Raw genomic sequence first — 14,323 nt, forward strand, 5'->3', positions numbered from 1 at the left:
ACAAAAAAAAAAAAAAAGTAAAATCCATAAACAGAAAAAAATGTATAAGCTACATCAACAATTTTGCTCTGATTCCAGGCATGGTAGCAGACACCTATAATTCCAGTGGTGCAGGAGGCTGAGGCAGGAGGATCACAAGTTCAAAGCCAGCCTCAGCAACTTAGCGAGACCCTAAGCAACTCAGCGAGCCCCTGCCTCTCAATTTAAAAAAAAGGCTGGGAATAGGGCTCAGTGTTTAAGAGTCCCTCAATTCAATCTTTAGTACCAAAAAAACAATTTTTCTTTTGCTCTAAGACACTGTTAGTTATAAAGACCAAAAAAATTAAAATAATGCAAATTACACAGAAATAATTGCAAACCACAACAAAAGAATAGTACCTAAAGAACATGCATTAAAAAAAAAAAAACTTGTCAAGACTCAACAGTAAAATAATCAACTAGCAAATAAGCAAAAGAGCCTCTTATGGGTTGAACTGTATACTCCAACATTCATATATTTACCAACGCTAACCCCCCAAAACCTCAAAGATGACTACATTTTGAGGTAAAGCCTTAAAAGAGGCAAATAAATTAAAATGAGGTCATTAGAGTAGCCCTAATCCAACCTATTGTCCTTTTAAGAAGAAACATGTATATACAAAAGTGACTATGTGAGGATATTTTGAGAAGGTAGCCACCTGCAAGCCAAGCAGCAAGACTTAAGAAAACCTGACAACACCATGGGTGTCTAGTTTCCAAAAGTGTAGGGAAAAAACTATTCCCTATTCCTATAGTTTTGGCTATTCAGTCTATGGTATTTTGTAATAGTGGCCCTAGTAAACTAATAATACAAGAATAGACTTCACCAAAGAGGATACACAAATGCAAATAAGTACACTAAAAGAAAATTAACTTCATTAGCCACTAAAGAAATTCAAATATGGCAATGGCTTATCATCACATACCTATTGAAATGGGCTAAAATTAAAAAGTACAAATTTGCTTAATATAGTTGTTACTTTGCCATCCATTTTTAGGCCCAACTTTATCTGAAATATGGTAGAACCCTGTCACCACTGGCCTAGTTAAAACTCTCCTTCTTGTGTGATTGTTTGCAACAAAGTCCGTTTGTTCTTTACCTCACTGACCCAAAACCAATCACACCACACAGCATCTGACCATGATAAAAAAACCTAATGGGCAACACCATTATACTGTAAGTAAGCTCCCTGATTTTCTCCGTTTAATTAGCCAATATGGTTTACACTAGCTAATCCAAAACCCCCCACAGGAAAGTCAACAAACAGTATACTGCCATTGACCCAAAGATATCCCCTCTCCATCCTTCACCCTCTTCCCACTTTCTATTGGCACCCTTTACCTCTGGGATATGTAATAAATTTGTTGCATGAATTCTGGTTTCACTACCTCATGTCTAACCTGTCACACATACCTGACCTTAATCCCCCTCCCTATCACCGCCCCCTACCAGGACTCTCCCAGAGATTAGTTACAAGGAAAACCAAATTAGAAAGAAGCCATAATGACAGAAATAATAAAGTGACAACACCAAATGCCAGTGAGGATGCAGAGAAATAGGATCAATCACTACACACTACTGGTTGCAACATAAATGTATAGCCACTCTGGAAAACAGCTTTTCAATTTCTTAAAAACATTAATATACAACTATCATGGGAGAGATGGGGATATAGCTCTGCCACAGAGTACTTGTTTAGCACATTCTAGGCCCTGAGTTCCATCCTCAGCACCAAAAAAGGAAGAGAGGGAGGGAGAAATAAAGGAAACAACCACCGTATGATTCGTACTCCTGGGTGTTTAATCCCACAGAAATAAAAACTTATATCTACATCAACATCTGTACACAAATGTTTAATAACCAACCTGTAAACAACTCAGATAACTTACCTTGGGTAAGTAGTTAAAACTGTTGTACACCCATATCATGCTATCATTCAGTAATGAAAAGGAATGATCTACTGATACACATACAACCTGATAAATCTTGAGAGAACTAGGCTGAATGGCGATGGGGGGGGGGAGCCAATCCCATATGGTTACATATTATACAATTCCAATTATGTAACATTCATAAAATTACAAAACTATAGAAATGAGAGTAGATTAGTGGTTGCCAAGGGTTAATGAGAGGTTGAGAGCTGGAGGGAAAGACTATATGATCATAAAAGGACAATAGAAAGCATCCTTATAGTTACAGAAATGTTCTGGAATTACAGCCTCCTGGTTGTAATATACTATAATTTTGCATACTGTTACAACTCAGGGAACCTGAGTAACAGGTCCAGGGGTCCTGGTTTGTTGTTGTTTTGTTTTGTTTTGTTTTTTTACACAAACACACATGAATCTGTAATTATCTTAAAATGTTTAAAGTTATCAACCTAAACATTTAAAACTTGTTCCATTTATAACTTAAATACACTTCAATAAAAATAATTGTGCAGTAAAAAAAAACATTTTTAAAAGATATACAATTTTTTAAAACACTGTGCAGATATATGTTGTCAAACAGAACTTTCTGCAATTATGGAGACATGTTTTATAACCCTGTGTGGTCAATAACATTAGTTAGTAGCCACACACAGCCAAATGTACCATGACCGAAAACTAAATTTTTATGTTACTCATTTTGATTTGAATTTAAACAGCCATATGTTGTTTGTTATCATACTGGATAATGAAAGTCTTAACAGTAAAAAAGAATAGAAAAGACTATTATGTGCTACATAGAATGTGTCCAAACATATTTAGAAAACCTTTATAATGTACTATTTATATAATAGAAACAAAACAAATTATATAAAATATTTACACTTGCACCAAAAATTAGTTGTTACCTCTAAGGAATAAGAGAAGTATGTATTTACTGGAGGCAAGGACCTCTGGGACTATTTAAATGTATAAAAATAATCATGTGTCATTGATTCTTAAGACAAAAAAAATAGTGTGAGGGCTTAAACTTTTGGTACCTTGAAAATTCAAAACATTATTAAAGTATTAAGTTTAGCAGTACAGAAAGTAAGTTTACATGGATCTGTATGTAATAATGCTAGATTCTAGTGTATCAAAATTTTTTTCTAAGAATGTCCATTTTTTGGATGTGATTACATTCAATTACAAGAAAATGGACACAAATAAAAAATAAGTTTAAATAATAGGAGCTTTTGGAATCAAATTAATTAACTTCTTACATAAATAACTGGAAAATCCTTAATATTTATGAGTGCTCAAAAAGAAAACAAAATTTCCTTTGAAATCAATGTCTACAATTTATTAATGATTAGACTTATCAAATATGAACAAAGACTAATGAATAAATTACAATTTCAGTGAAGGTACAGGACAAATAAAATCTTCAAGATACAAATAAGATTAACAATAGTGTTCATCTTCTCTCAGACTCTTGAACTACAGGAAAAAGTAGTGATTTTAAGATCAATAATACATAATTCTATTTCCCAGGTACTGTTCTAAACTTCAAATATTTAGGCCAAGAATTTCATAGAACTAAAGATGCTGTTGACTAAGATGTACCATTACTGTAGGTATTACAAAGAAAAAAAAAAAAAACACTGCCAACTGGACTACAATACTATGCTGTATCACTTAGAATTTTTATTTACTAACTGGAAGATTTTTTACACTAATTAACAGATCTTTTATAAACTTGTTTAGAACGATTTTAAGCATTTATCACTGTTTGGGACCTATCAAAAGGAGAAAAATAAAATTACTATATTGGTAAAACTTCAAGATTGACCTTTTTTGAATCACTGTTCATGCTAGAGTTACCAATCCCCAAGTTATTCATTACAATACTGATTATGAGCTACCAGGAACACTAGAATACAGTATTTCCTAAAATAATATTGCTATTATCTCTGGGATTTTTTTTCTAAGCTAATATACATTCTACAAGTTTTGATGATAGCATTTCATATCATCAGGAAATCATATTTTGTCAGATGTTTCTCAAACAGACTGCTGACTGAAATGGAAGCTGCAGGTATGCAATTATGCCATCAGGAATAACCACAATTCCCTTCACAGGCAATGATAACTAATCACTAGTGCTTCTTAACCGAAGTAAGGAGAGTATTAACTGTAAAACACAAATATTTTTCAGAGATTGAGAAAATATATACATGTTAAAATCTATAACACACAGTACATTAACTCAATCTCACAAGAACTCTAAGGTAGATGCTGCTATCTCTATTTTTCAGGCAAGAAGACTAAGGTACCAACGGTGAATTAATTTACCCAAGATGATGCAGTTACTAACTGCCGGATGTTATACATCATTCTCCCAGGAATATATCCAAAACACAAGAATGCAGACCACCAACAAATCTTTAGACTGATTTACAAATAATACAAATGATCCCAGGACTCTTCAAAAAGGATTAAACCTGAGACACCTATAAATAAATCAGTACCACCTGTTCTCTCATCAACTTTTGTCACAGATTTAACACTGAGAATATCTATTCCAATCCCATTAACATTTAGGGTTATCCAAAGAAAATCACCTTCTTTCAAAGTTAATGAAATATATTTTACCTTATTATTAATTTCCACTAAGCAGGAGAAATAATAGGCTGAAAAAAGAAAATTTTGATGTTAGTGATGTTGAGAAATTTTGATGTTGAGAAAGGAATACTTATACACTGTTGGTGGGATTCTAAATTAGTATAACCACTACGAAAATCAGTATAAAAGTTCCTCAAAAGACTATGAATGGAGCCATAACACTACTCTTAGTATTTATCCGAAAGAATTAAAGTCAGCATACTATAGTGATACATGCACACCCATGTTTATAGCAGTGCAATTCACATAGCCACAAAATGGAACCAGCCTACATGTCTGTCAACAGATGAATGAATGAAGAAAATATAGTAACATAGTATATTTACACAACAGTTTTATTCAGCCATAAAGAAGGATGAAATTATGTCATTTGCAGGAAAATGGGCAGAATTGAAGAACAACATTTTAAGTGAAATAAGCCATACTCAGAAAGTCAAGGGTTCTATCTTTTCTCTCGCATATGGAAGCTAGAGAAAAATGGGGGGTGGGGAGAGAATCACACGAAAATAGAAGGAAATCAGTAGAGTAGAAGGAGATCAGGGGAGGAAAAGGAGAGGTAATGGGAAATGAAATTGATTTAATTATGTTATATGCATGTACAAACATATTGCAATGAATCCCATTATTAGAGATGTAACTATAATGCCCCAATTTAAAGAAGGGAATTTTAACGGGGAATGATGTTTAAAGAAAGGGTCAAAGGGTTGCTGAATGTGCCTTAGAACAAGTGCCAAAAAAATGAATCTTCCCTAACTTTCAACATCAAGGAAGAACTGACTGGGGATATAGCTCAGTTGGTAGAATGCTTGCCTTGCAAACAAGACCCTTGGGTTCGATCCCCAGCACCACAAAAAAAAAAAAAAAGAAAACTGTTTTTATACTATATTATTATTAATAACAAAAATAGGGTTTTGAACAGTTCATCATGTACTTTGCAGAACTACAGCAAAAAGTATTTGAGCAAAGCTTGGAAGAACCCAAGATATCCTTGTATAGACCCAAACAATGAAATACTACTCAGTGCTAAAAAAGAAATAAGCTCTCAAGTCTGATAAGGACATGGAAAAACCTGAAATAAATATTATTAAGTCAAAGAAGGAAATCTGAAAAGCAACATACTCTATGATTCCAACTATATGACATTTTGGAAAAGAGAAAACTATGAAGACATTAAAAATATCAATGGTTACCTCAAAGAAGAGGGACAAGTGAATAGGCAGAGCACAGGATTTTTAGGCCAATTAAATTATTTTGTATGACAATGCACATTTGTTCCTCAATTTACAAAGGGATTAGGCCCCAATGAATTCACCATAAGCTAAAAAAGCTTTAAATAAACCTAACCTACAGTATCATGAGAGTATTCCTATACTGTTGTCCAAGAAAAAGATCAAAACTCGGTATCTGAAGTATGGTTTCTACTGAATGCATATGGCTCTGACGCCATGTTAAAAATTTTAAGTAGAGGACCTTCTGTAATGATACACACACATATATTTGTTAGAACCCATAAAATGTAAAACACCAGGAGTGAGCTCTAATGTAAAGGATGGACCTTGAATGATAATGATGCGTCAATGTAGACTGACCTATTACAATAAATGCACCACTCTGTTGGTGTATGTCGGTAGTGGGTAAGATTATGTAGTTTTACAGGCAGGAAACTTATGGGAACTTCCTGTACTTTCTACTAATTTTTGCTATGAATTTAACATGGCTCTAAAAAATTAAGTCTATAAAATTAAGTATAAAATATTCTAAAACAAAACATAAATGAATACTTTTGCTATCATAGATAACTAATCCTATCAAACAATAATCAATTCTACAACTGTATCATCTCTATCACATTGTACTGTGCTATAAAAACAAAAGCAACCTGAATTTAAATGCAATTCTGCCACTGATCAGCAAGATAATTGACTTTCCTCTGCCTGAATTTCCTCAGTGGTAAAACAGATACACAAAGGTGGGAGAATTAAATGAATATATACACAAATATGTTTAGGATAATGCCTAGTTCATAGCTATAATTTGGTGTTACCAATTATTACCATTATTTTTGTCTAGAAGAGTAAGGAGATAACATTAGAAGTTCTCAATACAAAGTCTCATATATTAAATGTCGAAAGAGCTTCCTTCCCCCTCCTATAATAAATGTTTCCCACATATCAAAGTGATATTGGAGATAAAAATAAAATGTTTATCAAAATCATCTGGGAACTTTTTTCAAAATACACATCACAAACCCACATAATGAATTAGAAATTTTGAGGGGTTATATATAGAAACGTATATTCTGACAAAGCTCCCCATGAGATTCTAATGTACACACACATACTCTTACTTCATCCAACCATCTCCCCCATATATATCCATTTATAATGAAGTTATTACATATCAGAGATCAATAGAATTCTGTGTTAAGATATATTTTAACATAAATATCTTAAGAGTGTCTATGCATTGTGTACACCAAAGTTAGTAAACAGTGGCCCATGGCCCAAATCTGGCCAATCACCTAATTTTATATGGTTTTACTGGAACACAGCATGCTTATTCATTTCCACTTTGCTCATTGCTGCTTTCATACATCCACACTGTTGAGTGATTGCTACAGAACTCATGTGGCCCACAAACTTGAAAATATTTACTATATGGCCTTGTACAAAAAACATTTAGCAATTCCTAGTCCAGATTTAATTCATAAAGAATGTTATTCAGTAGCTCATCTAGAACATTTACTGTGATGAATAAGTTCAATGTAATTACAACATCTCTTAAAGTATGTTAAAAACTAGAAGGCTGGAAACAAACCAAATATAGAGTTCTCATAAGAGTATAAAAGACAGAAATAGTTTTGACTACCCAGCTGTTTTTCCCCCAACTCCAACCAAGTGATCTTGGCCAATTACAGTGCCACAGTCATACAGTATACATATAAACCATATCAGAACCAAAAATGGCACTTTTCAGTGTGGAAAAAGGGAGAATATGCAGCTATATTTGAGATACATGGTCAAAAAATAAAAATAAATAAAGCTGGCATCCATGTCCACACTACATGTAGGAAAGAAGCTGCTTTCCATTTGAAGAAAATAAAGCTGAAAGGAAGACAGAGATAAGACACAGAGTTTTAGGGAATTCTCATCTCAGGTTCCAAAGTTCTTTGAGTCCAACTGCACTCTTGCCACCTGAGTTTTGGAGTTGAGACAGTAAATTCTTTTTTTTTTTTTTTTTTAACCCATGTTAAGTTTCAACAGGGTTGCTGACATTTGCAACCAGAGGATTCTCATTAACAAAATGAGGAACTTCTGTATTCAGCTCAAAGGACATTTTTTCCCCTCATGAAAATAGGGGTAGTCACTAGTTTTATTCATCATTCATTAAATTCTTAATAAAGTAAGTGTTCATAATAGAAAATTATTCTTCAAAGCTAAACAAGGGTATAGAATAGTAACATCTCAATAAGAATTTCTTTCTTCTTCTTCTTTTTTTTTTTTTTTGGTATCAGGGATTAAACCTAGGGTGCTTAACCACTGAGCCACATCCCCAGCCCTTTTTATATTTTATATAGAGACAGGGTCTGGCTCAGTTGCTTAGGCCTCACTAAGTTACTAAGGGCTGGCTTTGAACTCGCAATCCTCCTGCCTCAGCCTTCCTAGCTGCTGGGATTACAGGCAAGCACTACCATACCTGGCTGAAAAAAACACATGATAAAAATTACAAGCCATCTGACATATACAAAAATTGTTTCAGGTACATTTGGCCCTATCATCTCCATATCCTCAACAATAGCACTGAAAATCAAAAAAGACAACACTTAGACACTGTCATATTTTGATTTATCAAAGAAAGATTCTATTATATTTAGTATATATTAATTCTCAAAAATAGTGAGTTGAGCCGAGCCCTGTGGTTACACACCTATAATCCCAGCGGCTAGGAAGGCTGAGACATGAGGATCCCGACTTCAAAGCCAGCCTGAGCAACAGCAAGGCACTAAGCAACTTAGTGAGACCCTGTTTCTAAATAAAATACAAAATAGGGCTGGGGATGTGGCTCAGTGGTGGCCCAGTGCCCCTGAGTTCAATCACTACTTCCAAAAAAAAAACAACAACAGTGATTTGTCTGGTACATTTTCAAAACGAAAAAAAAATATTGTTTAAGCCTTTACAACAGAATATACGTTCTTCAGAGTATCTACTACACAGAAAGTTGAAGTTTTATACAATTCTTGAATTAGTGGCTTACAATTCTTTAAAAAAAAACTAAATGAAGTTATTATTCTAGGATTGAATAAATATTCCATGGGATTAATTTTTTATTTGTGTATTTTATAAATAAAATATTGTCCTGAATCATTATTTTTCAAACTCTAAAGTTAAAATATTTGACATTTTGCTTTTATTCAAGAATTGTCCATCTGTAATAAAATTGAACAGTAAAATACTACAATGAGATGACGCTTTAAGAGGATTTGCCACAATCCTTGAGGTCACCAGTTAGTACATTTTAATTTTACATGTATTGACTCAGTAGTTACTGAGTATTTTTAAATCTAAATTACAACTATATGACTTATAGCATTTTTTGCTGGAAAAAAAGAAGCATCAGATCCTAAAGATTGCAGGAAGATTTGTTTGAACAAGAACAGATGCCATAACCTACCAGAAGAAAATCAACTTCCAAATACATTTTCTGCTTTCTGAAAGCAAATGAGTTAACTTACATACGTATGCAAATATATTTCTCTAAATACATAGTAAGACTAGAAATAGAAACAAAAATCAGTATCACTGAAGATAAGCCTCAAAAAGTAAATTTTATTAAATCTATGAAGAGTAGATGTTGTGATACTTCAGTTTAATATTCAAACAATAAAAATGATGAGACAAGAAAGGGGATAAATGAATGTAAAATAAAAAGTGTTACCACTTAAAACAGGAGAACTAGGAAAAATGATAGTAGCAAGTTTTGAAATTGAGAGAAAAAAAGAAAGAAAGCAAGAATGGAAGTCACAGGTGATCTAGGCAATCCAGTTGTATACAAAATATATACTCAACCCTCTCCCCCAATGCCCATCTCCTCCAGCCATTCCCTATCTGCCTTCAGTTACCACTCAAGTGGATCACTATTAGGGGATAATTCACTGATTGGGTTAACGCTCTCATAACCCAATTATTTCTCCTCTAAACCTTCTTCCACTGTTTCACATACAAGTCAGAGCTTTCTGAAATAGAGAGCTCTTAAGACACTCTGGCAGGAGAGGGTATTTTGGTGTATGAAGAGATGAGGTAATTTACAGAAGATGTATTAGTAGGTAAAACAGAAGACGAGTGATAGCAAGTCTGCTAGTCTGCAGGCCAGCATATGGTTATCTGTCCCTCAAAGTCTTTCTTCTAACCATTCTAGAGACAGAAACCTGACACTACTTAGGCTACAGTACTCAATTCCAGACTTACTTGGATTCTGTCAAGTGTTTTAAGTGCATATATGTTCCTAACTAGAGCAACACCTTCCGGAAAAATATACACTATTCTTTTTATTATAACTATCTTAATCAGCCTTTTCACTGTTATAACTAAAAGATCTGACCAGAACAACTGCAGAGGAGGAAAAGTTTTTGGGGGGGCTTATAGTTTCAGAGGGCTCAGTCTACTAACAGCGAGTTCCATTCCTCAAGGCTCAAGGTGAGGCTGAACATTAGGGTGGAAAAATATGGCAGAGGGAAGTGGCTCACATGATGATCAGGAAGCAGAAAGAGACTTCACTCACCAGATACAAAATATATATTCAAACCCTTACCCTCAATGCCCACTTCCTCCAGCCATTCCCTACCTGCCATCAGTTACCACTCAGTTGATCACTATTAGGGGATAATTCACTGATTGGGTTAAGGCTTTCAAAACCCAATTATTTCTCCTCTAACCCTTCTTCCACCATTTCACACATGAGCTTCTGGGGTATATATCACATCCAAACCATAATGGTAACCTATAAAACCAAATACAGTGCTATGTACCTAATAGTTAGATGTTCCAAGTTGATTCTCTTAGAAAATCACAATTTATAATCAGAACATCAGAGTTCAAACAAATCTTAGGGATCATCTAGTCTGGCCCCTTTACCTTAAAAGCAAAGAAACTATTTGCAGTTAAAAGCTTACTAGCTCAATAGCTCAAGGTCACAGAGCTAGGACTTTCACCCTAATCCCCTGATAATCAGTTCATCTTTTGCAAAAAGCCTTTAATTCTTCTATTATGATAAACTAATAATCATCTATTTCAACAGAAAACAAAGTAATAGCAACTTCCCTTTCAGGATTTACTATATGCCATGGCTTTTAGAAGGTTCCATTGGCTTGGCAGCCTAGGTCTTTGAAGGCTGTTTTACAAACATTACCCTACCTAATATGATAACTCTAAAAGAAAGGTAACATTAAAGTCAATTTTATAAATGAGGAAAATGCAACTTACCATCATGGTAATAAGTGGCAAAACCCAGATTTTCAATCTGACAACAGAAAAACTTAGCTCTTTACCAATATTCTACATTGCCTCTCACTGAATTTACCACAAAAATGTTGAAGTCTTACGCAGTCCAGAACAATGCCCGACTCAAACAGGATAAACTAAATGGATTATTTAATTCATTAAAAAAGTAAGGTTCTCATACCCCCAAATGCCTCAAAAAAGAGACTTTCGTTGCTCATCTAATTGCATAATCCTCTACGGAAGGTTTCAACAGTGGACAGTTTGCATATTAACTGGAGATTTAAGAAATGGCTGATTTCTTTATTCCACAAAAATTCACTTGTTCAACATATTTAGTGAAAAACTTTTTGTGATAACACTAAATCTGAAGATAAAAAGTAAAATAAAAACATTACTGCAAGATCCTATTCCACTAAATTAAAACCCACATAAGCTTCAAAATCACTCACCAAAACCAAAATAAATATGGTAACACTTCCCTCCTTCTGAAGAGAGGAAAAAGAAGTAACATTAACTGAGTACCTACAATGTGACAGTTCTTAAATCTCAACATAGTCTCACCTAATCCCTTAACAGCAAGCAAATTAGGAAACATCTCTATTTTCTAATAAACAAAGTGATGTTTAAAGAAATTATGTGCTTGATTCAGACCACTTAGCTACCTAGGGAAGATTCATAATTAGAATCCAAGTCTGTCTGACCCAATGCTGTGTTCTCTAAAACGTAGTAGTTAAAAGAACTATCACTGATCACCAAGACAAAGAATGGCTTTCTTTCCAAGGGAGACGGAAAACATTTTTTAACAAAAATACATTATCTCATTTAATCTTCTCAGTGGCCCATTAGTTAAATATTACTATCACCCCATTATTATAAATGATAAAATTAGAAATGTAATAGTATGACCAAGAACACACTACTAGGAAGCAGTAGAATACCAGGTCTGTACCAGATATAAGACACTAACCACAGAAAAAAAATACAGAAAGACCCCAGTGCACCATTATGAGCTTAAGGTCCAAATGAATTAAACGAATTATATCTTGTGCTTGTTAGGTAAGAGGGAACAATATATGTACACACAAACACACACATATCATTTACACCAATTCTCACTTCCAATATGATTATCCTATTAAATGGCAACCTGAACACTTTCTCTAAACTTTAAGCCTCCCAATTCAGAGCAATCTCTGAATTTGTTACCAGTTAACATTATTCTTAAAGTGACAACATACAACACAAAGGTTTATGAAGAATGTACATGAAAATAAACAAACATTTAAGTATATGAAATACATCCACAGAAACAGATAAGTGTTTAGCAACATTTTCAAGGCATCATCTGAAAACTACTTCGTTTCTTGACATATTTTTAGGGCCTAAGTATATAAACCGAAAGAAATATCTCCAATGCCAGTTCTGAAATATTTCCACTATAGTTAAAAAAAAAAAAAAATGTTTAGTTCTGTCAGAAATCCAAAGTAGCCTTTTCTATTGCGTTAGTACCACATTAAAAAATATAACCCAGGGATATATTCCTAAGGAAGTGACCCAACTATTTCTGGTAAGCCAAAAGGATGAATGTGCGGGTGGCTGAATATTAATATAAGAGAAGGTGATTGTTATTTACATTTTATTTTAAAAAGAGGAGCTGGCTACAAACCCAGAAATAGAATCATTCTAATGCAAAGTAACCAGATCAGAAGATTTCCATGTTTGTTCACCCCATAACACTGATTTGTTTTCATTCTTGAACCTCAAAAAAAATACCTGACTTCTTCAGGAAGCCACGGCCCTCCACCAGCCCCAGGTCAATGTAGATCATTAAAACCCAGAATGCATCAAGAATTGCTTCCAGGCCTTAACTAGCCCTAGCTCAGCTACAAACTAAGAAGTAAACAAGTACAGAATGTGACTGATCCTAGAGCAGAGAACTGTTTACTTACACGGGAAGATACTCAGATTGTGATGGGAAACGTGTTGCACTCTTCTCCCCTAGCTCCTAAAAAAAAAGCGGTACTTTGACAAGCTAATGTGAGCGTGGGTCTATTCCCCAAAGTTCTGACCGCTCTTTTTCATCACTTAAGGACAAATGCTCAAATAAGGGCACCTGGCACAAGGTGCCCGAGGTACTATCATGGCATAACGTGGAAGGACATCATTATGGTCGAGAAACAGTGAGCTAAACGGAAGGAACAGTGCCACTCGGCCGGCCCGCGAAGGACAAGAACATATCCAAAACAGACGCGTTTCCTCCTCGCCCCCTCGCCCTCCTAGGCTTGGAGGAACACCCGGGGCTCAAACCGCGGTTCTGGGCCCGGGTCACCTGTGCACCCGCAAGGAGTGCGATGGCAGAGCAGAACCATGCACAGCCCCACCTCGGTCCTCTAGACACAGCCAGGGACTGCGTCCCAGAGCCCGCCCCGGTCGGGCCCGCCCCGCTATCTCCTCCCCCGTTATCCGCTCGCAGCCGCGCTCGGGCCTGGATTTGCCTCCCCATCCTCTCCAAGTTCGGCATGTCCCACTACCCTACACACGTCGGCCACCGCCCTCGGCGAGTCTTGGGAAGAAAGGTCGGGGAGGCAGGGGAGGAATATTCTCGGCGCGGTCCCTCACCTCTGGATGGAGAAGGGGCACGCAGCCCGCTTCGGTATCGTACTCATCCGGGCCGTCCGCCATCTTGGTGTTAAATCCCTCCTCCCGCTGCATGCCGGGAGAAAGCGTTTCACCCTCGCGGGGCTCGGGCAAAACGGNNCGGGTCCCCGGCCTCAGGCAGAAGTGTGCCTCCGGCTACCCCGCGGAGGCGGCGCGGCCACGGATAGGTTCGCTTGCGGGAACTAGCGGCGACAGGGGAGCCAAAACGGAGCTCCAGAGCTCCAGGCGGCCCACGCCCTGCGCCCCGCTCTCCCATCCCGGGCGCCCTCCTCAGACCCGGGCGGAGCCAGCACCCGGACCCAGGGAGAGGCTCTGGGGCGCTGAGGCTCGAGTCCAGGCGCGCATCGTTCCTGAAGACGAAAGAAGCATCCCTTTCCTCCACAGTCAAAAAGGTCACCTCCCAACCTATCCTGTGGGAGTGGGGCGGGGGTGTGGAAGAACTCGTGGGACTTCCTTCTGGATAAACCTTTTTTAAATGACCCCGGCTTGCCCTCCTTGGCCTTGCGTTAGTACCACATTAAAAAATACTTAGGAGCTTAAAGCCTGCATTTTAGTAA

General features: G+C 36.3%; 1 protein-coding gene across 2 annotated transcripts in view; it reads right to left on the reverse strand.

Moving 5' to 3' along the window:
* Positions 1-13,879, reverse strand: part of Zdhhc17 (zinc finger DHHC-type palmitoyltransferase 17) — a 99,056-nt gene extending 85,177 nt beyond the window's left edge. Inside the window, exon 1 of one of the 2 annotated variants that reach the window (XM_015482971.2) lies at positions 13,728-13,879. In XM_015482971.2, coding sequence (XP_015338457.1) covers positions 13,728-13,820 — 93 coding nt within the window. In that variant the 5' untranslated portion in view covers positions 13,821-13,879. The remainder of the gene's footprint in view (positions 1-13,727) is intronic. The other variant, XM_048804750.1, reaches the window with a different exon arrangement.
* Positions 13,880-14,323: the final 444 nt, after the last annotated feature.

This window comes from Marmota marmota, unplaced genomic scaffold (assembly GCF_001458135.2).
Source record: "Marmota marmota marmota unplaced genomic scaffold, marMar, whole genome shotgun sequence".
NCBI lineage: Eukaryota > Metazoa > Chordata > Mammalia > Rodentia > Sciuridae > Marmota > Marmota marmota.